At 32.7% G+C, this 24,074-nt stretch overlaps 1 protein-coding gene across 1 annotated transcript in view; it reads left to right on the top strand.

The window, feature by feature from the left end:
- Window positions 1–24,074, top strand: part of NCKAP1 (NCK-associated protein 1) — a 101,015-nt gene that overhangs the window by 44,506 nt on the left and 32,435 nt on the right. Inside the window, exons 12-21 of the mRNA XM_008565727.1 lie at window positions 407–463; window positions 2,669–2,765; window positions 3,123–3,229; window positions 4,401–4,533; window positions 7,024–7,105; window positions 8,779–8,837; window positions 14,787–14,932; window positions 17,115–17,247; window positions 20,179–20,298; window positions 23,893–24,032. Of these exons, the coding sequence (XP_008563949.1) occupies window positions 407–463; window positions 2,669–2,765; window positions 3,123–3,229; window positions 4,401–4,533; window positions 7,024–7,105; window positions 8,779–8,837; window positions 14,787–14,932; window positions 17,115–17,247; window positions 20,179–20,298; window positions 23,893–24,032 (1,074 nt within the window). The remainder of the gene's footprint in view (window positions 1–406; window positions 464–2,668; window positions 2,766–3,122; window positions 3,230–4,400; window positions 4,534–7,023; window positions 7,106–8,778; window positions 8,838–14,786; window positions 14,933–17,114; window positions 17,248–20,178; window positions 20,299–23,892; window positions 24,033–24,074) is intronic.

Below are 24,074 nucleotides of genomic sequence, written 5' to 3'. Positions count from 1 at the left end.
CTATGTTTATGAGATAGCCTTGATGAAGTGTCAGAAGTGATAAGCTTTGTCAGCACTTTAGATTTTTGGAAGTTATTATTAATTACATCAGAAGTATAATTTTAATGTCTCTATTGGGGCTTAAGGAAGTGATAAGATTTAGTAAAATAATTTGCATTGTAAAGTTTCATTTTATTGTTGGATTTACTATAATTTGACATTTATTTTTCTAGGAAGCCTTGACTGGGCACATAAGGTGCTAGGAAAGGATGTGGGTAGATTTCTTCCATGCATTTCCAATTTGAGAGCCAGTTCTTTTGGTTATAATAAGTAATTTTTAATTGACTTTTAGTATTTGACTTACTCATTTTGACTATTCATGATAAAATTAAGATTAACATCGTTCTAATTTTTTTTTTGCACATAGCTATAATAAACGTATTAATGACATAAGAGAATGCAAGGAGGCAGCTGTGTCACATGCGTAAGTAGTTCTATTTTATCTTGATACTTTTAATCAAGAAGAATTCCGTTCTTAAAGCATTATTTTGTTGAAGTAGGTGTGGATTAACAGTGTGCAAGATGGCAAAATGTGATAGTAAAAGAGGGGAACTTTCATTCAGTGAGAAATAATAAGTATATAACCTCAATATCTAGTAAGCTTGGAATTAGTGCAGACAGATTTTAAGTTTTTTTGAAGTACTGGTAAAATGCTCTATGGAAGTACCATACAAAGGACTTTTATTTTAGGTATCAATTCTTACTGCCACTATGTTCCCTGTACCTATAAGTTGTGCTCAATTCGCAAGTTGTGCTGATTTTTGTACTACTTCATGAAAATTGATAAGTCCTCACAGTGTCCCAAATAGTGGCTACATTTGAAAGTATGTTAACCCCACTCCTTTTCCCAATTTTAGTTTTTTGTATTAGTAAATATAGTAGCATTCCGTAGGTGAAAATATAAAACCACAAGAAGTTTTAGAATTTAAGTTTAAGCCATGGTTGGATATTGGGAATTTAAACTATCTTTTTTCATTGTATCTGTGCTATATCATTCCTCTTGCATATTTTTTTCACTCAAATGAAGTACTGACATTATTAGTGTGCTTACATTATTCAAAAATGATTCTCTACTGCAAATAACATACTTTGGAGTTCATTAGAACTATTTTCTAGATCTGAAATACATATAATTTTCATTTTTTCATGGGGTAGACTCTATTGTAGGCAGAGATATAGTCTCACAGCTATTTTTTTATAAGGATCTTTTACATGTAAATTATTTTATTCCCTTTATATAAAATAATTAAAAGTAGTAAGCAATAGTAATTCCTAGAACTTGTTACCATGTATCGGGCCTAAGTACTTTTGTTTTTGTTTTTTGCATTTTTGGTTTTTTGGCAGCTGGCTGGTAAGGGGATCTGAACCCTTGACCTTGGTGTTACCAGCACCACATTCCCAAATGAGTTAACCGACCAGCCCCAGGCCTAAATACTTTATAGACATTTATTCTCAGCGGTAATAAACACCACAGACTCCTCACAGCAATTATATGAAGTAAAATAATCAAAATAACATTTTCCCATTTTCTTCTTAGAAGTGACACCAGATGACTTTATTATTGTCCGTAAAAAGAGCTCGTCATTTGAATTATTGTAACTTATTATAGATATGTTACTATAATAAAATTTCTATATGTTATTAGATATTAGGCATCATGAAAGATGTATATCTTTTGAAGCAGGTGTCATATTTGTTTTATGGATGAGAAGCTGAAATAGAGCGGTAGAACTTATGATCATACAGACAAAAGATGGATTTTAATCTGAATCTTCTAAAACTAATTTACTGTGTGACAGCGAAATTACTTGTGTTGTATATTCTTTATAGTTGGGTTTTTGGCATATGTGTCATTCATATATTTATGCATTTATTTTATGCACCTATAAATTTTAAAACTTTCTTGGAGTAGTATATATTATGTTTAGTATGAGGAGTTGGAATGCTTAGAACGTTTTCTATTTTTTTCCCTCTGTTAATATGTGAAAATAAATTCTTTTTTCTAATTTGCATTTCAATTTAAAAATATCTAGTATATGAATATCCATGATTATTCCTTCTTTTTCCCATCTTTCTATTTTTGAACAAGAGCATCATATAGATCCCATCCCAATATCTTTATTGACTATACCTCTTGTTCAGTCAGTTTTGTATATTTACTAGGGATATACGTAATAAACAAGGATATAGATAATCAGATATTTATTGTTATATTTATTAATTTCTATGTGGAAGTGGCAAAAATTTATACAGTAAGATAGAGTTTGCCTTCAAAGATTTCACAATCGAGTTTATAAAGTGTGAAACTATATGGTACTAAAATTGCAGAAATTTTTCAGGAATAAACAGTTGGATATTGGGAAATGCTTCTTAAAGGATTGGTCTTGAAGGCTGGATAGGGTTTTGATAGGTGGCGAGTAAGTAACAATAAACATGATTGATGAAGTAATACAAAAAAGGTAAAGATAAACATAAGATTAGAAAGTTATTTAATAACAAACACAGAGATGATTTTATAGAGACTTCCGCTTCCTAAAAAATAACTTTGAAGATTGACCCTGAAATGCCGGGTCACTCTAATTGCCAATAGTAATTTTAGTAGAAACTATAATGGTGTGTTTCCCCATAGTGGTTCAATGCACAGAGAAAGACGCAAGTTTTTAAGGTCTGCACTGAAAGAATTGGCTACTGTCCTCTCTGATCAACCTGGCTTGCTAGGTCCCAAGGTAATTGATTTAATTTTTATTTCACCAAGTATGCCATATTCAATTTTTGAAAAACATTTCTTCTATAGGGAAGTTTACTAAAATTTCAGTCAGTAACTAACAATTTTTATATTTAGCTGAGAATGAATTGGCTGACTTGACACTCATATCACGCTCCCTTCATTTTCCTTATTTCCTTATATGCATCCTCTCCCTCTTATATACCTCCAAGTTCTCTTCTGTCCTCTCATGTGAATCTTTTCTCTCTTTTGAATTTGATATTATCATTTCTTGCCAATGATTTTTCACTTGGAGAAAGTTTATGAATAGGTTTTGTTTTTAATCTTTGAATGAAGTTTTTTTGTTTTTTTTTAATAGGCACTTTTTGTTTTTATGGCATTATCCTTTGCCCGTGATGAAATTATCTGGCTACTTCGTCATGCAGATAACATGCCAAAGAAGAGTGCAGACGACTTTATAGATAAGTAAGTTAGCAACGTTAGAAAACATTATTTTCCATATATTCTAATTTATGGGCTGTGGAATCTGGGGACTTATGTTTGAAGTAGCATTATTTTGAAAAACTTTTTTTAGGGCTTTTCATATTTGTCATAACAGAAAAATATATATATATATTTTTTCCTTTTTGTCTTTTTTCGTGTCCGGCAACGGATCGCAACCCTCAGTGTCGCGCCCGGACCGGGACCGGCAACGGGATCGCAACCCTCGGTGTTGCACCCGCACCTCTCTCAGCCAGTGAGCAGGAACCGGATAACAGAAAAATATTTGTAATATGTCATTAGATGATAGGATTTAAAATGCAAAATCAACTTTAGATTGAAATCAGGGCTTTTAATGTTTTCTTTCTAATTCCCTAGGTGGTGATAAAGTTCTTGCTTGTTTTCTTTCTATGCCCAGTAATATTTTCTATGGAATCCATTTTTCAAAATTATTTACTACACTGGGCCGGCCCGGTGGCGCACTGGATAGTGCGCCGCTTGGGAAGCGCGGCGGCGCTCCCGCCCGAGGGTTCGGATCCCACATACAGACCGGTTCCCGCTCACTGGCTGAGCGAGGCGCGGGAGCAACACTGAGGGTTGCGATCCCGTTGCCGGTCCCTGGTCCGGTACGGGGGCAACACTGAGGGTTGCGATCCGTTGCCGGACATGGAAAAAAGACAAAAAAAAAAAAAAATTATTTACTACACAAAACATTTATATAAGAATTTAAATGTTTAACAGAGTAATGTTACAACCCAGTATGTCATTTGGAATGTCTTTCTCTCATTTTAGTCCAGTCTGTCAACAGAAGTTAGATAAATAAGCAGAGAAATAGAGCATACAGAAAAATTTTACTTCTTGCTAATCTTTTGTTTGTGATTTTTTTTAATGATGTATTTATGAGATGTCCTAATTTTATTTTCAATTTGGATTTTCTGCTATGAATTTTTACTCTTAGCTTGGTTTTTTTTGTATTTTTTATTTGCTTTCCACGATTCCTTTATTCATATGAAGTAATTTTAAAAAGTAATTGACATTAAATATTAAGCAATGCCATTTCTAAGGAAAAGACTTTTAGAAGTAATACCAAGGGCATTTAGTATTTTTTGGTAACAAATTTATTTTTTGAAATATTTTTCCTGAAATTTTATAAAAGGCACATTGCTGAATTAATATTTTACATGGAAGAGCTTAGAGCACATGTAAGGAAATACGGACCTGTAATGCAGAGGTATTATGTGCAGTACCTTTCGGGCTTTGATGCTGTTGTCCTCAATGAACTTGTGCAGGTAAAAACTATCTCATATTATTTCCCCTGTTGTTCCTTACTTCCTGCCTTTTTAGTAATTTATTTGTTTGCTGAACAAACATTTATAAAGTATAATCATGTGCCAATCAGTAGAGATACAAATGTAAGTAAATCACGGTCATGTCTTGTCAAGGAGATCATTGTCTAGAGGGGAGGAAACAATTAGTTGTAGTCCAGTGTGATAGGTGTTATGCATGAGTGTGTGTACAAAGCTCAGAGTGAGCATAATGAATTGGTTATTCTGGGAATCGAGTTGTATACTAGCTAAATTATAGAGTGCATTGCAAAAGAGGAGGTTAATCATAAGTCAGATTCACTACTTAGAAAGATCACTCTCTTTTAGTGTAGATGATGGATTGCTGGGGACCAAGGGAAGAGACAGAGAACCAGAAGAAAAACTACTGCAGTAGGCTAGGTGAGAGCTATTGAGAGCTTGAGCTTGGACAGTGGCTATGGAGATACAGAAGAGATAATGGAGACAGTGCAATTGATAATTAGTATTAGAGGAAAAGCAGAATAGAAATCTTTTTGAATAGTATGTTAGAGAATGGCCGGTAAATGAAGATTTCATCTAGGTGTTCTAATTTAAATGTTCTAACTTTATTTTCATTTTGGATATTCCTTTATTGATTTCTAGTCTTAGTGTTTTTGTTTTTGCTTTACATACTTCCTTTTTTCAGAATTTTTCATCTTAATGTAAATTTTCTTTATTTCTATTCCAAATAAACTGTAAGGAAAATTCTATTTTGTATTTCATTTTGCTTCACTGGTATCTAAAACCACTGTAACGCTAATAAATAGCACAAAGAGCAATAACAACTTTCTTTATATTGACTACTCTAAAGCTACTGATTTTTCAGAGAAAAAACATATTTTGAAATCCTATTTTTTTTCAAATCAAACTAAAAATATGGATAAGAAAAATAATTGTTCATGTAACTGTTTACCTTAAATTATGTATAATTACAGGTTACTCTCCTAAACTAGTTTATTTCTTCTTTTATCCACTAGATGGAGCTCAGATGTTTTCTTTCTGGAATGGCCATTAAAAAAAGGAACACAAAACCTGTTACCTTCCTAGAGTATTATTGCAGTTATATAATTTTATTTGAATAGTTATTACCAGATAAGCCAGAATGTTTGATAAATAAATAGCTGTCACTGCTGTTTATTATTTATTCATACTCTCATACAGTCTAAAAGTAAACCAAAACTTTTGGTTTCATGTAATTTTGAAACTTTGCTGTGTTTATTTGGATATTTATTAATAAATTTTACAGATTTTTGTTATAGTGCTAAAATTATTATCAGTTGAAATCTGTTGGTGTCTTTTATATAAAGTGGAGTTTACCAATACAGAGAAAATTAATTCTTAGCATTTCTTCTGAGATTATAGTAAAGTATTAATAGTATCAGCAGCAATAATAATACTTATTTTAACATTGCCAGATTTATTCATATTATCTTATTAAATCTGTACAACAATTCTGTGAGAGTAGGTATAGTTATTATTTGTTGAGGAAAAAATATCTTATGTAACTTGCTCAGTATCTCACAGTTCATAAGTAGTAAAGCCAGTGTTCTAACTCAAGTCTTAATTCCAAAGCCTGAGCTTTTTACCACCCTCTTCAGTTGCAAAGTACATTCATGGAGTTCTTAACCATTTGCTAGGATGTAAATTTAGAACTAAGATTGTGAACCTGTTAATATAGTTCATTATAATAGATGTTAATTTTTTTATTATGGTAAATATACATAACATTTATCATTTTAATCATTTTTGAGAGTGCCATTCAGTAACATTATGTACATTCATATTGTTGTATAGGTTTTAATGTTTTGAAAATGTATTTTATTTATGCAGTGAGATAAGCGTCCACTTTTTAAAAAGATTTATTTTTTAGCATCCACTTTAGATACAATTTATCAATTATTCATTTCTTTATCCAGTTTGAGAGGGTTTTTTTTTTTTTTTTGGTCCTAATTTCATTGAGGTACAATTTGCACACAATACAAATCACCCATATTTAGTGTACAGTTTGAATTTTGGCAGCTGAATACTTTCGTGTAACCACCACCATGTTAAAGATGTAGGACATTTCCAACACCACCTTTAAGTTTTCTTGTGCACCTTTATGGTGGATTCACTAATAGACCCCTGACAACAACTAATCTGCTGTTTGTCACTATAGTTTTGCCTTTTCAAAAAACTTTCATATAAATGAAATCATATAAAAATAAAAAATAAAATTTTATATAGTTTGTTTATTCATCCACTAGTTTCTGGACCTGTGAGTTGTTTCCCAACTAGATGTGTTTTTTTCTGTTTTATTGTGTTTTTTTTGGTAGCTGGCCAGTACAGGGATCCAAACCCTGGACCTTAGTGTTATCAGCACATTCTAACCAACTGAACTAACTGGCCAGCCCTTCAACTAGATGTTTTTAACATTACTTTTTGTTTCTTTTTTAGAATCTTTCTGTTTGCCCTGAAGATGAATCAATCATCATGTCCTCTTTTGTTAACACTATGACTTCCCTAAGTGTAAAACAAGGTAATCCGTCTTTTAAGTAAAAGCATATTTTCTTCTAATTAGGTTATTAAACTTGGTTATTAAGGAGAGAGTTTAGCAGTTAATTACAGAATCACTTATCTCAGTCTTGGATATATTTGTAATTATAGCTTGACATTTCTTGTTATTCAGCAGGAAAAAATAGAGGCATTTTGTAACAACACAAAAGTAAAAACAAACAAAAAAATCCAACAAAGAAGAAGGGTACTGCATATAGTAACAAAATGTATATTTGGTCCAAGCTTAACATGAGTGGATAACATTTATAAAATGTTTAGTCTGTGCCAGGCACTTTATGTAATCCCTTATAAGCCACATCACTTTTTTCAACACTGTTATTACTTTTATTTGACAATTTTGGAAATTCAGGGTTTGAGAGTTACCCTATCAACTGTTTAACATAATTTGGTCAAACTTTAACAGCTGTTAAGTAAGAATAGTAATTTAAGCTGGGATCTGTCAATCTAAAAAATTGATATCCTACACTAGATTGCTTCTCTATTATATGATACTTCATCCCAATAGATTGATATAATGTTTTAGTTTTCTAGTCTTTAAATAAAGGGTATCAGAAACCTTGAAAACTTCTTGAGTAATAAATATATATTTATTTTAATTCAATCAACTTTTATAGTTACCACATTTAAGTAATGAAATTGCATTAATCTTGCCTGGTGATATTTGGTTTATATGGAGTTATTTTGTGGAACTTCAGCATGCTGTTCAAAGTTTCTATTTATATGATTCCTCAAGTTCTGTTCTAGTTTCTTCAAACTGACATGTAAGCATGTTGAGAATCAGAGAGCTTAGGAGAGAGGTCTGCATTTCTTTTAACGTAACTGCTTCCTTTATAATCATCTTTTTAGGATTTGAGAATTGTTTCACTGTCTTAGTTCTTAAATTAAAAAAAAATTTTTTTAAATTGTAAAATACACATAATATGAAATTGGTCATATTAACCATTTTTGAGTGTGTATTTCAGTAGTATTAAGTATATTCATGTTGTTGTATAATCAATCTCCAGAACTTTTTCATCTTGCAAAACTGAAACTCTAGTTATTAAATAATAACCACCCATTTTCCTCTCCTCCCAGTTCTACTTTTTGCTTCTATAAGTTTGACTACTCTAGATACCTCATATAAGTAGAATCATACAGTATTAGTCTTTTTGTGACTGTCCTATTTCACTAAGCATAATGTCCTCAAGGTTTAGTTATGATACAGCATGTGTCAGAATTTCCTTCCTTGTAAGACTCAATAATATTCTGTTGTATTTATATAATACATTTTGTTTGTCCATTGATCTGTCAATGGACATCCTTATTATTATTATTTTTTTTTCTTTTCTTTTGGTGGCTCGCTGGTATGGGGATTCGAACCCTTGGCCTTGATGTTTTAACACCCAGCTCTAACCAACTGAGCTAACTGTCCAGCTCCTGTCAATGGACATTTAAGTTGCTTCCACCTTTGGCTATTGTGAATAATACTGCTGTGAACATGGGTGTTATAAATATCTCTTGAAGACACTGCTTTTAATTTTTTTGAATATATCCAGAGGTGGAATTATCTTAGCTCTTAAATTTTAAAATGTAATTATAGATTTGTGAAAACATTTAATTTGCTTTGTAATCTTTTTTTTTTCCCTATTAATTCAGTTGAAGATGGGGAAGTATTTGATTTCAGAGGAATGAGATTAGATTGGTTCAGGTTACAGGTAAGAGTAACTTATTTTTATTGTCATTCTGTGTTATCGAAAGTTAGTTAACATGAAAAATTTCATAGCAGAACTATATTCATTTTTGTATACCTATTGAGAAGACTTCTTTTGTATATCTGACCATAAAAGAAACATTTTGTACTAGTTAATAAATTTGGATAAATATATTTCTCACTTACGCAAATATAAAAGGATTTTTGAAGAAAGTAGATTATCCTAATTTTTAAATATCCAGAAATTTAAATCCCAGAATCTCTCGGTTACCCTGATTCAAATATTTAATTCTAAATTGAAAGCAGAAAATCTTATGTATTTATTTGTTTATTTATTTATTGGCAGCTGGTCAGTATAGGGAGCTGAAACTTGGTTTACAAGGCTGCATTCTAACCAATTGAGCTAACCAGCCAGGCCCAAAAGCACAAAATCTTTTTCAGCAAATATTTATAATACAATGTGGGAGCCAGCAAATTTTTTTTTTTTAATAAAGATCCATTTGCTAAAAATTTTAGGTCTGTGGGCCACACAGTCTCTGTCATAACAACTCAGCTCTACCATTGTAGTGTGACATCAGCTGTTGACAATACATTTTTTTTAAAAGGTGTTACTGTATTCCAATAAAACTTTATTTGTAAAAACAAGCAGTTAGCCCACATGCTCTAGTTTGCCATCACCTGAAATAGTGTCAAAAGCTTTTTTCTGCAATACAGAAATACATAGTATTAGACTTTAAGAGTGTTCACTTAATCTATAGCTCTCATATAAATAGTTTTTAAAGGCTTTAAGAATTAAAGCCTAACATCTTTATACATACTGTAAATTTAATAAGAAATTTAATTTCCCTTTAAATATTTCTAGTAATTAGGGGGAAATGGCTCAATATTCTCAATAATCTGCATCTTTAAAAAATGGTATATTTAAAAATAGCAATAATATATTCTCATTATAAAAAGTCAAATCATCCAGTTTGCACCTTTCCCAATCTCATTCCCCAGAAATACTTTTAATAATTTGTCTATATCTTTTTAGCTGTTCAGACATGTATATGGAATAATACTGTGTACTGTTTTTATAACTTAAAAAAATAACATTTGTATTTGTTTAATTAAAAAGTGAAGATATGTTTGTGGAAGAGATTTTTAGATGGGTAGATACAATCTCAGGAATGACTTCTAGGAAAGAACATACTTTTCTGCCAACCTGCTTAATTTCCTGAGGTGCTTCTGCTTTTCTTAGGTTCTTTCCTTTCAATCTCAAAATACATAGGCACCTTTCTCCATCTTGTTCTAGGTTCTACAGAAAGCTTTTCTTTTTTTCTTTTTCTTCTTTTTTGTGGGGGAGGGCAACTGGCTTGTATAGGGATCAAACCCTGAACCCTGATTTTATCAGCACCATGCTCTAATCAACTGAACTAACTGGCCAGCTCAAGGAACTTATTTTTAGAAATGAAGATTTTTATAAACGAGGCCACAGGTACTAAGTAAATTGCCTGAGGTTACAGAGCCAGTTAGTGGTAGATCAGGAAAGTACACTTAAAATACGAGTGTCTCAAAATATTAATAAATAAAATAAAGATATTAATAAATGCCATTTTCTTCTTATTACAAATAAAGTTTAAAAATTAACATTTTCTTATTTTAAAAAACTGTAAAACAATATCGAAGTAGACATTGTAAAGTGAAAATAGAGGTGGAATTGCTCTGCCAAAGGATATACACATCTAAAACTTTGAATGTCATTGTCACAAAGCTTGAACTGTTTTAGTCTCCCACTCTCAGTTTGTGGGAGTGCCTAAACTAACACCTGGGTTCAGAGAATTTTAGAGATTTAGATATATTTCAAATGAACCCTTATTGTATACTTCCAGGATTATTAAATTTACTTATTTGAAGTATTCACTTGAGAATTTTAGCTTTGTTCAATCATATGGCAAAGTATAAAGCACTGAGTGAACATTAAGAATAGAGAACTATTCTTCTAATTGAGGAAGAAAAAAAACGAATGTAGAGCTGATACATTCTCATGTGTAAGATTTTTAAAACTTTTTATGTGATTTTTATAAGAGCATTACCAGCTATCTATCTGATTATTTCATGTAATCTATGCTTGCTTGTATTAGTTTCCCAGGGCTGTCATAACAAAGTGCCAACTGGGTGGACTAAACAATAGAAATTTATTGTCTCATAGTTCTGGAGACTGAAAGTCTATCTTTGTTTTGTTTTTGGGGTTTGTTTAGTTTTTTGGTTTTTTTTTCTTTTTGGTGGCTGGCTGGTACAGGGATCAAACCTTGGACCTTGGTGTTATCAGCACCATGCTCTAACCAACAGAGCTAACAGGCCAACACCTGGAGACTGGAAGTCCGAAATTAAGGTGTTGGCAGGGTTGGTTCTTTCTGAGGGTTATGAGAAGGAGACTTGTCTCTCTCATAGTTTCTGGTGATTTGCTGGCAGTGATTGTTCCTTAACTTGTAGATGCATCACTCTAATGGCATTCTTCATGTAGTCATTTCTGTGTCCAAATTTTTCCTTTTTATAAGGACACTAATTATATTTGATTTGGTCCCACTCTAGTGACCTCATTTTAACTTGATTACCTCTGTAAATACCCTATTTCCAAGTAAAGTCACAGTCTAAAGTACTGGGAGTTAGGACTTCAACATATCTTTTTTAGGGAACACAATTCAACCCATAACACTACTACTAACCATACTTGGGACATACAATCACTCCGACTCTTTCTACTGCATATAGACCTTTATTCTTTTAGTGACAGTAGGACAAAGCATACCAGGGAAGGGAATAATGAGACACACAGTTAAGCCAGGGAAGTCATGGCTCAGAATAGAGGACAAAAGTGCAAGGTAGGAAGCAATTTCCAGAACCTAAGAGGTTCATGTATGTGTTGAAGATTAGTGGTGCAGATTCCAAACTTATAGACTGGTCAATAGGATACAGAGGATAAAATACTGAGCAGTATTATATAATCTGTAGAAGAATAGCACATTCCTCTTTTTGAATTTTATAATGTAGCTATAGCAACAAGGTATAAAAGATGTAAAAAATTAAACAGTAGTTGAAAATCTAAATGATTAAGAGATGTCACAAAGTGTGATTATCAATTAGTTACAGTCTTATCAGAAGATAGGAAGCTTTTTTCAACTTGGAATTGCTAGTAATGACTTTAGACAGAAAGCAAAATTTTACCTAGACCTCGAAAGATGGGTTAAATTTGAATAGGAAAATAGCTTATACAGGAAAAGGGCAAACATTGAGTAAAGACCAAATAAAGAGACTTCTGAGTATAAAGTATTACTATAAGAAGGAGCACGTATTCACAAGAGATATGAATGATCTGACTTTGATGTTGGTTTCAGATAGAAGTATAAAAGTTGTTAGATAAAAGCATGTGGCCAGAGAGAGGTGAAGAGTTCTAGAGATATCAGTAGCTCTTGAGTAGAGTAGGGCAGAAGAATAAGCCTTTGGGAGAATTTTAGAAGTGTGCATTGTGCCTTCACTAGAGTTCTGTCCAATTTCTATTGTAAGGTCATTGCTTTTTATAGGTCACTTTCATCTTTTTCTGTCTTTTTTCTACTTTTAAAAGAGCTCTTCTTTGTATGTGTTCTGTCATTTTTTTCTACTTCCTAAGGGATCTTATTCCTCTGTGTATTCTGTCAGTCCCTTGAGTGTCTTTAGTTGCTCTTTCAAAATATCTTCTTCCCTTCTATCTTCTAAATTATTTGGGTTCTTTATATCTTCCACTCTTATTTAAACCTATTCTTTTTTTAGTAACATGTTTCTCCTTCTATAGTTTGTCAAGATTTCAGATGAGTGTTTTAAATCAAGTTATCTCTTACTGTTACCATCCATTTCATCTGAATCTGTTTTCACAATGTTATTTCATCTGAATCTGTTTTCACAATGTTATTTAAATTCCTATTTTTAAAAATGAGGGTCAGTTAATGGGAAGTCTTTTTATTTTTATTTTTGGCAGCTGGTCGGTAGTTGGATGCAAATCTAAGGGTGTTAGAACTTTGGTGTTATAACACTGACCTCTAACTAACTGAACTCACCCGGCCAGCCCGATGGAAGTCTTTATTGAACTCGTGACTCTTTGTACTCTAAAGGTGATTAATGGTAACTAAAACGAATTAGACTTAGTCTGCGATAAATGTCCAGGGTGTATTTTGCCATCAGATTATTGCTATCATTATTCCTCATTCCCTCGCCTTTCCTGGTAGACAAAAACAATAAAATACAAGCCTCTGCTTTCTCTTGTAATATTACTATCTCAGTGAATGTAACATCATCCACCTAATGGCTCCTTGTCATTGTAGGGTTTGAGATTTAATTTTTATTCTACTTACAAGGCAATAAATTGGTCTCTTACCCTTTCATGGATACTGGTATAAGACTTGGGGCTTCTGAACCAGAGACAAAGGACTTAATTATTCACTGCACAGGAAACAGCATAAGCATCAGCATATATGCATCATTTTCCCATTGTCCCTGAGTCCTGCAGGGGTGGTACAGAGGTACACATATGAATGCTATGTATGTAATGCAGCTAAGGAACACTGAGTTTGAGGAACCCTCATTTCTATTGTCAACAGTAAGCATACTTGCTCTTTGTTCCAAAGGAGACATTATCTCAACCCTCAAGCTTGATAGCTGCAATACACTCCTAAGAATTGGCTTGGGGAATGAGTGGTTCAGGCCTTGCATTCTTGACATACCTAGCAAGATGTATAGGAACACATGAGACCCATGAAAGAGTGTCTCCCAACAGCTGGAACCTTGGCCATCATCCATAATTCTTCTATTGCCTACTGCATCTAGACATTTCCCAACTCTTTTAATCTACCACCACTCTAGACCAGACCATCATAGTCCTGTTTGACTTATTGCCACCACTTCCTCCTAACAGATTTCTGCCTCCCGTTCCCTTTCTGGCCCCATATCCCCTTTTCCCGTCTCTATATAGAGCCATCTTGCTAAAACAAAAACTGGCCATCACACAGAATCCTCAGTTGCTCACCAAAAAGTTTAAATACTTTAACATGGTATGTGCAAGGCTATGCATGATCTGGTTGAATCTCATCTTTTACCGTTTCTTTTCTCTTCTTTCCACTCAAACTCTAGCCATAGTGAACAATATTTATCATCATTATTAGTATTTTTCTTTTGGTGGCTGGCCGTTGTGGGGATCTGAACCGTAGACCGCGGTGTTATCAACACTATGCTTTACCCTACTGAGCTAACCAGCCAGCTATGAACAGTATTTATTTTATAAGTACTCCTCCTGTTCTTGTTCTCCACCCTTCTGAAATGTCAACTATCCATGAACGTGATTCTGTTCTTTGTGATTTATCATCCCAATCGTGGAATTTCCTTCTCCACAACCTATTTTGTTGATTTTGGTTAAGTCCTATCACATTTTTGGCTAATCTACATTAATTTGTATTATCTTCAGTACTGTTCTAGAATCCGTCAGATTAGTATATTATATACATTGTTTAGTTTTTAGTGATTCAGTATAATCTAAAACCTCACTGAATCAACATATTCAATTCTTACTTTCATCTGATTGTTTTCTTTGTATGTTTTTTCTCTTGAACTAGGTTGAAAATTTCTTTTGGTAGGGTTAACATGACAATTAGTTTTATACTTTTGATATTGTAACTTCAGTTGCTTTGTGGTTAGGATGAATGACCCATATACATTCTGTTTTATGGACATTAGTATTTCAGTTTGTTTATTTAAATAACTTCTTACAGGAATTTCAAGTTAGGATCACTAAAGACAATTTTTTTAAATGATCTAACTCATACAGTGTCACAATAAAGAGTTTAATAAAGATATTTTTCAGTAATGTTTTCTTTTTTCTATAGAATGACAAGTGTAAAGTCATTGATCTTTCTAATTAGTTTTGTTTTTTGCTGTACTTTTACAGGCATATACTAGTGTCTCTAAGGCTTCACTTAGCCTTGCAGATCACAGAGAGCTTGGAAAAATGATGAATACAATAATTTTTCATACAAAAATGGTAGATTCCTTGGTGGAAATGTTGGTGGAAACATCGGATCTTTCCATATTTTGGTATGTTGTAATTTTTTTAAAGTCTGGATTTGAAATTTTTAGTATCTGAAGATTTGTTTCTTGATTGTTTTTATGTTAGCATAGACCTTAAGACAGTTCAATACTAGACTCTTAATAAAGGGAATAATGGACTTTTGTAAAAACTTGCCAACATAAAGAAGTTTACCAAGTTGGAATTTTATGTCTATTTTTAATTCTCTGTAAGAGCAACTATTATTGATACAAATTTTGTTTCTTATGTTTTGTTTGAGGAGGTGAAAAACAGTCACTTCAAATTACCTTAAGGCCCTCCTTTGCATGACAAAGGGGTAAAAAACGTTATGGATCAAGGTCAAATACAGCAAGTGTTGGAATTAAAATGCCTAGTAATTTCACTTCTATAGTATTCAGTATTAATATTATGATGATGTGGTGATTTCTCCCTGCAGTGAGCTTCACTGTCCTTTGTTTCTGTATGACCTCTTTTGTTATACTTAGTAGTTTACTCTTCTCCCCTTTCATCCTCCCCAGAAAATGTGGTCCTTCATGGAAGGTTATATTTTTGTTTCCTTAATGTCTAACAGTAGGTATTTAATAAATGTTTGAATGAATAAGAGAACTTGATTGTGATCAGACTAATCAACAGTGGGGTCAAGTATTCTGGCTCCAAAACATATGATACCAACTCTATTTCCTGTTTGTTTGCTCTTTTTTTTTTTTTTTTTTTTTTTTTTTTTTTTTTTTTTTTTTTTTTTTTTTTTTAACCTTTAGTTAAGTGGATTGGAATAACCAGTTTATTTTTGAAACGCTGAGATAATCTCAGTGGATAGTGATAGTTGTTTCTATGTATTGAATAGAGTTCATTATGAAAAGCTTGTCATTGCTTTTATTTTTGAAAATAACCCAATCTACATTGACTTTGGCAGTTTGTTAGGATATCTTTAAATAGCAGGATTGCAGAAGAAATCCAAATCACCAGGCAGAAAAGACATGCCTCTTAACGGAAATAATTAAACGCATCAGAAAATACACTATTTTAAGTTTAGATACGTTGCATATCAAATTTGTTAAAATTTTTAAGATTACTTGGAGCCTTATACTACTGTCTGAACCGGAGGTGACCTTAGAAAGAAAATAGAACATTTTATGTTTAGCTATTTTTTAACTATGGAAAGGTTCCTATTGCAAAAGATGGATATAGCAATTAGAAAGTCCTCTCCCCTTTCTTGGAACTAAAAGCACTTTGAGTAATATTTAAAATTTGTAATTTTCAGTCATACTTAATTTTTACTCATATTTTTTCATAGTCACATTCTGTTTTGCCTGTGACATCCAAAGTGAAGACGTTTACTCCTTCTGTTTGTCTTACTGCTCTGAGATATGCTGTATTTTATTGATTCATATTCTTTTACATTTAGATTTAACACATGAGGGTACATCAAAAAGTTCATGGAAATATTTGTATTATCTTTTAATTTTATTTTCTGTGAACTTTTTCAAGTCCCCTTGTATCTGCAATCTGAGTGTAATTTAAAATGTATGGTGTATGATTATTTAACTGGTTTGTTTTTTTTTCTTAGAATATGTAAAATAATGGTACTTCTTACAATTGATAGTAACCTAGCTTTGATGAAATTTGATAATGTAAGGGCCGGCCCGGTGGCGCACTGCTACAGTGAGCCGCTTGGGAGCGCGGCAGCACTCCCGCCGAGGGTTCGGATCCCACATACAGACCAGTTCCTGCTCACTGGCTGAGCGAGGTGCGGGCGCAACACCGAGGGTTGCGATCCCGTTGCCGGTCCCGGTCCGGTACGGGCGCGACACTGAGGGTTGCGATCCGTTGCCGGACACGAAAAAAGACAAAAAAAAAAAAAAAAAAATTTGATAATGTAAGATTTGAATGTTATGTATTCATGCACCATAGATATTATTTATTTTCTGTGTAAGTTTTTAATTTAAAATATTTGTTAATATTTTGCAAATAATATTTTTATCACTCCAAAATGATTATTGGCATAGAAAAGGTACCTTTTGGGAAAATGACTATTTTCTTTTTAAAGGAATAAATGCTAACACTTGGTAACTTTCATTCACTTGAATCAAATGAAATTAACTATAAGGGTATTGAATTGGAAAATTTTTATTTAGAAAATGAAAAATATAAAAATTGTGATTCTAATTTTTAATTTTCTTCCTTACATAGTTTTTATAGTCGTGCTTTTGAGAAGATGTTTCAACAGTGTTTGGAACTACCCTCTCAGTCCAGATACTCAATTGCATTTCCTCTACTTTGCACTCATTTTATGAGTTGCACACACGAACTGTGTCCAGAAGAGGTAATTTCAGTGTAGTACTGTGATTGATATGATATGCAAAGTAAACTAGATCAAATTTGTGGCTAATCAGTTGTTCACAAAGTCATAATTACCTAACTTAACTTCTCACCTAATGCATTTCTATGTAGAATCAGAAAAATGCTTGAATAAATATGAGATAGGTCTAATAGATATATATGTGGATGGATGGGTAAACATATATACATATATATAAGGACATATCACAAAGTCACTTGGAATTGCCTTTATTAAAATAAATTGTGGGTCAGATATGAGTCTTAATATTTATGGTAAAGATATATACAGTATTTGATTTTGTATGCTTTTCCTCTTAAACTATCGTTGAAAGGACTTGAAAATTGAATTTACAAATTGCTGAGTAAACATGAACAAGTCAAAGAAAGATTTCACTTACCTGTTAATATAATAGATCTCTTAAGCAAAGTCCATATTTGCTGATATTTGTGAGACAAACACACACACACACACACAACTATTACTGAGTAATTGTACTACTCAGTTTTATTGATATTAAGTATCTATCAAAAATGTATTCAGTATTTCTTCTAATCTTTAAAGAAGAAATATCATCTTACATGCAATAAGAATGTATATTAAAACTAAATAATGTATGTTTTTATAATTTAATTTAGTGTTTAATCCCTTTAGAACTTCAAAACTTGTAGAAAAGAAACTTAGAGATAGCAGTAACATTGTCAATATCTTTAAGCATTAGGTAACATCTATTGCAGATTATATGCCAGTATTCTTTTTTTTTTTTGTCTTTTTCATGACCGGTAAGGGGATCGCAACATTTGGTGTGGTGTTGGCCACACCGTGCTCAGCCTGCGAGTGCACCGGCCATTCCTATATAGGATCTGAACCCACGGCGGGAGCGTCACTGTGCTCCCAGCGCCGCATTCTCCTGAGTGTGCCAAGGGGTCAGCCCTATATGCCAGTATTCTATGGGAAGCAAGGTTTTAGACAGATTTTAGCCTACAGAAAGTTTATTAGAAAATATTTTTAGAATTAATACCTGTAAGGGTATTAATAGCAACAATTTTAATAGATTTATAGGTTTTGTAGATTTGATAGATTTTTGTTCTACTAAGCTTGACACCTAATATAATATTAACTTTTTCCTTTTCCTCATCCTTCTCATTAAATTACACATGAAGTCCTCCTTGTTTTATTTATGTGGTATCATTTCTTGAGTCCATTGTCCTACTTTCCATTGTTATTGTTACTGTGGTAGTTCAGATTTTCAATACTCTTTGTATGTACTCTAAATGGATTCCACCTTTTGCCTGAATTATTGTTATAGTGTCCTAAGTGGTCTCTCTGCTTCTGCCATTGTCCTCCTAAAGTCTTATTCTTAACACTGCTGCACAAAGAGACAGAATGCAGATAGTAGAGAAACTTGTATGACAAAAAACGTTAATTGTTTTTGTCCCTCAGTCTCAGCATTTCTGAACTATTGAAGAGGAGTAGTAAAATCAGATCTGTATTTTTATATAAGTTAATATCTGCAAAGAATAAATTTGAAGCATCCTAATTCAGTATTTTTTCAGGATGAATTAATAGCAAGGGGATATGCTTGATACAAGAGTCAGAATTTGATTAAATAGTACCTTTACGAATTGAATACACACTTTTTTTTTTTCCTGGCAGCTGGCCAGTTTGGGGGCCCGAACCCTTGACTTTAGTGTTACAATGCTGAACTCTAACCAACTGAGCCAACTGGCCACCCCCTTTATTAATTAAAATCTTTCGTAAAGTGGACCAAAGTTTATATTTGGCTGCAAATCTCTTTTAGTTTGGCTTCCTCTTAAAGTTTTAAATAAAATACATTATAAGGTATCATGATAGATCTGGAACAGTTATTTGTATGTTCAAGTATTTTTATATTTTATGTACCTTATATTTATTTCAGCATCATAGAAGTACTGTATGTCTTCTCTATATATGTTATATGAGTATGGAAGGTCAAGGAAGGAAAAATTTCTTTGTAAATTATTACAAATGTGTAGTGCAAAAATTTACAGCATTATATACTCAACATTCCAGTTACCACTGACAGGAAAAACCCATGGAATGATTGCAACCCACCAAACTAAAAAGATAATAGAATCCCTTAGAGATAGGTAGATTTGAGTGTGTTTGTGCCTATCATATATATATATATGATATTCTAAAAATATAATGTTTATTTCCCCCATGTGTTTAAAGAATGAATGGTCAGCTTTCCCTCCCTACCTTGTGCCCCCCGCCCACTGTGGGAGGAGTGTTTGATTTTAGAGATTTGAATGGCTTGTGATTTGTTTTACTGACTTGATTTTTAATGATTTTATTTTAATTTTTGAGCTCTTCTTTTGTATTTATACATCACAAAGTTGTTGTATATTAGATGTAAATTTTAAAATGAGATAAGATTGGAAAACATTACTCTAAATCTGTTCTTTCACATTGTAGGTTTAATATTTTAAGAACTGGATATAGGACTTTGTGGAATTTTCAATTAAATACGGTTTTTTATGTTAAGGAAAATACTGCTCTTTCAGGATTCTTCCCAATTGTACATTATTTATATAATCACCAAGTGCTTATTTTATGTCGACTGTGTGCAAATACAGTTAGTTGTTTATAAGAGACAAAGAAATTTATATTTGGGAAGTGATAGGTCGGGTAAAAGGCATAAAGAAATATCATGATTTGTAAGAATGAATATGTTAATAAATTTTTTAAAAGTTTTAAACTGGCACAAATAAAAAAATATGGTTTAAAAAAAGAAAATTTGTAATATTCCCTATTCCCACTCTTTATTGCAGAATAGTGCTTTAACCTAATTTTCCACATTTATTTAAAAAGTGTTGTAATTCAGACTACTTTCTTTTATTATTTATGATTATTATTGTTATTCTGCTTTAACAGCGACATCATATTGGAGATCGCAGTCTTTCCTTATGTAATATGTTCCTGGATGAAATGGCCAAACAAGCTCGAAATCTCATCACTGATATTTGCACAGAACAGTGTACTCTTAGTGACCAGGTAATAATTTAAATTTGTGTGTTAGGCAAGAAAATGATGTTAGCAGGTTATTATTTTACTTTCCAGTTTTTTATTCGCAAATTCCCAGTAAACCTCATTACCTCTTGCTGTGAAACTCCATTAAAAGGTATTTCTTATAGATGTAAACTTTTTGGTAAGACTATATGTAATGGTTGTGTTCTTTCATCAGGAGATACATAATGTCTAGTTGTGATGGTGGTGGTGGTGGTGATTTGTGTGTGTGTGTGTGGTGGTGTAGTACCTGATTCCAGTACAGTAGACTCCCCTTTATCCAAAATTTCGTTTTTCTTGGTTTGACTTTCCATGCTTTCATTTACTTGCACTTTCATTTACTCATGGTCACCCACAGTCTGAAAATAGGTGAGTACACTACAATAAGATAGTTTGAGAAGGGGGGGGGGGCACATCCACATAACTTTTATTACAATACATTGTTTAATTGTTCTACTTATAATTAGTTATTATTGTTAAATTTTTACCGTGCCTAATCTATAAATTAAACTTTATCGTAGGTGTGTATGTATAGGAGAAAACATAGTGTATATGGGGCCTGGCACTATCTGCAGTTTCAGGCAGCCACAGGGGTTGCCTGAATATCTATATTCTAAGATAGAACGTATCCCTCATGGAAAAGGGGGGAATACTGTATTGCATTGGTGGTTGCAAAATATTCTAATTCTATCAGTTCTTTTATGTACATTAGTTGTGATACATTTTTAAAGAGGTTCCCTCATCTACTACTTATTTATCCAGTTGTGCAGTTTGGAAAGGCAAAATAAATGCTTGGTTCTTTGCCTTTATTTTCTAGGTGACAAATTATTTTATGTTATGAACTCCTGGAATTAAACATATTTTATGATTTTCAACCCATGATACCTGTTATCTATATTGAAACTCACATTGCCCCATGTTTGGCCAGTGAGAGCCCTTTTAGTCACTTGAGAGCTTACTTGCTGTTTGGTATAACAAGATATATGAGCCACATCTTGTACATATTCTTACTCAGACCTGGAATCAGCCATTTCTCCTGGTTTCTTTTAGTGGGGAATGGTATTTTGAGACCCAGATCTGTACATTAAGGATGCTTATTGGTCTCATCTAGACCTCATTAGGACTTATTCATGTCTCATCAGGACTCATTCTTTCCTTATCACTCATGAGTTCATACTGATATCTCCAGTTCAAAATCAGGATTACAAGATTCGTTATTTTCTTTTTTGCATTCATGTCATCATTCTTCCACATTGAGAATCTAGTTTTCAAGGACACAGATCATGGAAGAATTATAATTTCTCATAATTACACATTTACTTTTTTGAATATTACATACAAAATAGTCTCATCATAATAATACTGACACCACCAATGTATAATTATTGAGAAAAGTTTAAAAAATATTTTTACATATGCTCTCTGTATTCCTCCCATCTTTTTTATAATTGTACCACACTAAACTTATAGACATTACATGTCCTACTCTCTTCTTATTAACATTCATTTACTCTTATTTCTACAAATAAGTATGTGTTTGGTGTTCCCAACAGTGTCGTATGTTGGCATCTCTCTAGTGATTTTTATTGTCTGAAGCGCACTTTCTAGTACAGGATCAGCAAACTTTTTTAGTTAAGGGCTAGAAAGTGTTTTAGGTTTTATGCACCATATGGTCTATGTCACGACTACTCAACTCTGCCATTATAGTGGGAAAGCAACTATAGACAATATGTGAACAAATGAGTGACTACATTCCATTAAAACTTACTTACAAAAATAGACGGTGTGCCAAATTTTGCCCTACTGTTTGCATTTGGCATTTACAAATATGACTACTTGCTATTCCAGATTTCTTGACTCTTTCCTCCCCCATGTTTACTTGTACCTTCTCTTTCCTTCATCTGTGTTGTCTTTATCTTGCTCAATTTTGATTTCATTCTAAGCAATAGAAAGAGAGACCTTTAAACACCTCAGAGACCTCTGGCTGATCATGTTTACAAATTTGTAGTTTGTCACCACTCACCTGTATCTTGGTGGTTGTGAAGATATTTTAAATTTGATTTTGTGGTAAATGTTAATCACAGATTTTGGTTTTGTGCTCCAGTAGCTCTGTTTTTATTTCAGGAGTTACAAAGATTCAACACATTGCTGTCTTTAATATTCTTGAAGTTGAACATTTCCTTAGAAACTTTCATCTGTCACAATACAAATGCAATATAATTTCTTAATTCATTTCTTTTCAAAATATAGTCCCCTCCCATGACTTTAGTTACCATCTATGTATAATGACTAGATCACTTTCTCTGACCCATCACTGTTCATGAGAAATGTTATGCAACCCACATATAGAATGTAACGTTTTCCATTAGCCACATTTAAAATGTAAAAAAAACGGTTGAAGCTAAATTTTAAACTGTATTTTGTTTAATCAGTATATCCAAACATGTTAGCATTCCAGCAAGTAATCATATTACTAATGAAATATATAAAAAATATAAAATATTTCATTAGTAATATGATTACTTATGATTACATATTACTAATGAAATATTTTATATTTTTTATACTCAATCTATGAAATCTGCATATTTTGCTCTCACAACACAGCTAAGTTTGAACCAGGCACATTTCAGGTGCTCTATGGCATGTGGCTACTGAACTGTACAGTGCATCTCTCTTTCTACTTAAAATGTTCTTTTCCATTCCTTGTTTGTCTATTATGGTGCCTGTTGAACTAAATGAATCATTTCTCACTTGTACCTTGTTTTTTATCAGTGGTATTAGAGTGTGTTAGGTAGAAACCTTTGTGTCATCTTTAATTACTGCCTCTATCACATCTAAGTTACAGAATCGTGCTAACTTTATCTCAGAAGTCTCTCTCAAATCTGGCCTGTTGTCTTAATTTTTATTATACTTGCCTTATTTCATACTCCTTTTTCATATCTTATCTGAATTATTTCTAGCAGCTCTATGATCTGGTTTTCCCTGTAACCATTTTCCTTGTTTCATTGTTTTCTTTGGCTAGTGTCAGAGTTAGCTTTAGAAAATGTCTCATACTGTGGCTCTGTTTTTAAAAATTGCCAATGTCTTTAAGTTTGCTTGCAGTTTAAAATCTAATCTATAGCTTGGCATTTAAGGCCATTTCTAATAGCTGAAACCTCTCTATTTTACCCTGCACTTTACACTCTACCAGTTAGTAGTTCTCACTAGACGCTGAACGTATTGTGTTTTTACATAATTTTGTTTTCATAGGCCATTTAATCTTTCTAGTAAAATGTTCTTCCTCATTCCTTGCTTGCCTGGTATATTTTTATTTATCCTTTAAATAATAATTTAAATAGGCTTTAATATAACTTCTATGAAGTGTTTGTTCAAACAAGATTTACCTATTTCTGTTTTCCACCAAGCTGTGTGGGCTACCCAAGCTAGCTAGGTAAGTTCTGCATCTCACTTATTCTCTGTCCTTAGTGCTAGCATGATATTTGCTGCATAGTCTGGATTCAGCTAAGGTTTACTTGAATAGTTGATTATGCTTTCATAGTAATTGGTTTAATAGAAGATTTCGTTCTTTTCTAAATTTAGTTGCTGCCCAAACATTGTGCCAAAACCATCAGTCAAGCAGTGAATAAGAAGTCGAAAAAACAGACTGGTAAGAAAGGGGAACCTGAAAGGGAAAAACCAGGCGTTGAGAGCATGAGGAAAAACAGGCTGGTAGTGACCAAGTAAGCCATCTTTTACTATATCTTTTTGACTGGGTAGATTTT

Source organism: Galeopterus variegatus, unplaced genomic scaffold (assembly GCF_000696425.1).
Source record: "Galeopterus variegatus unplaced genomic scaffold, G_variegatus-3.0.2 Scaffold202, whole genome shotgun sequence".
Lineage (NCBI taxonomy): Eukaryota > Metazoa > Chordata > Mammalia > Dermoptera > Cynocephalidae > Galeopterus > Galeopterus variegatus.
This window is presented reverse-complemented; position numbering and strand designations above follow the sequence as displayed.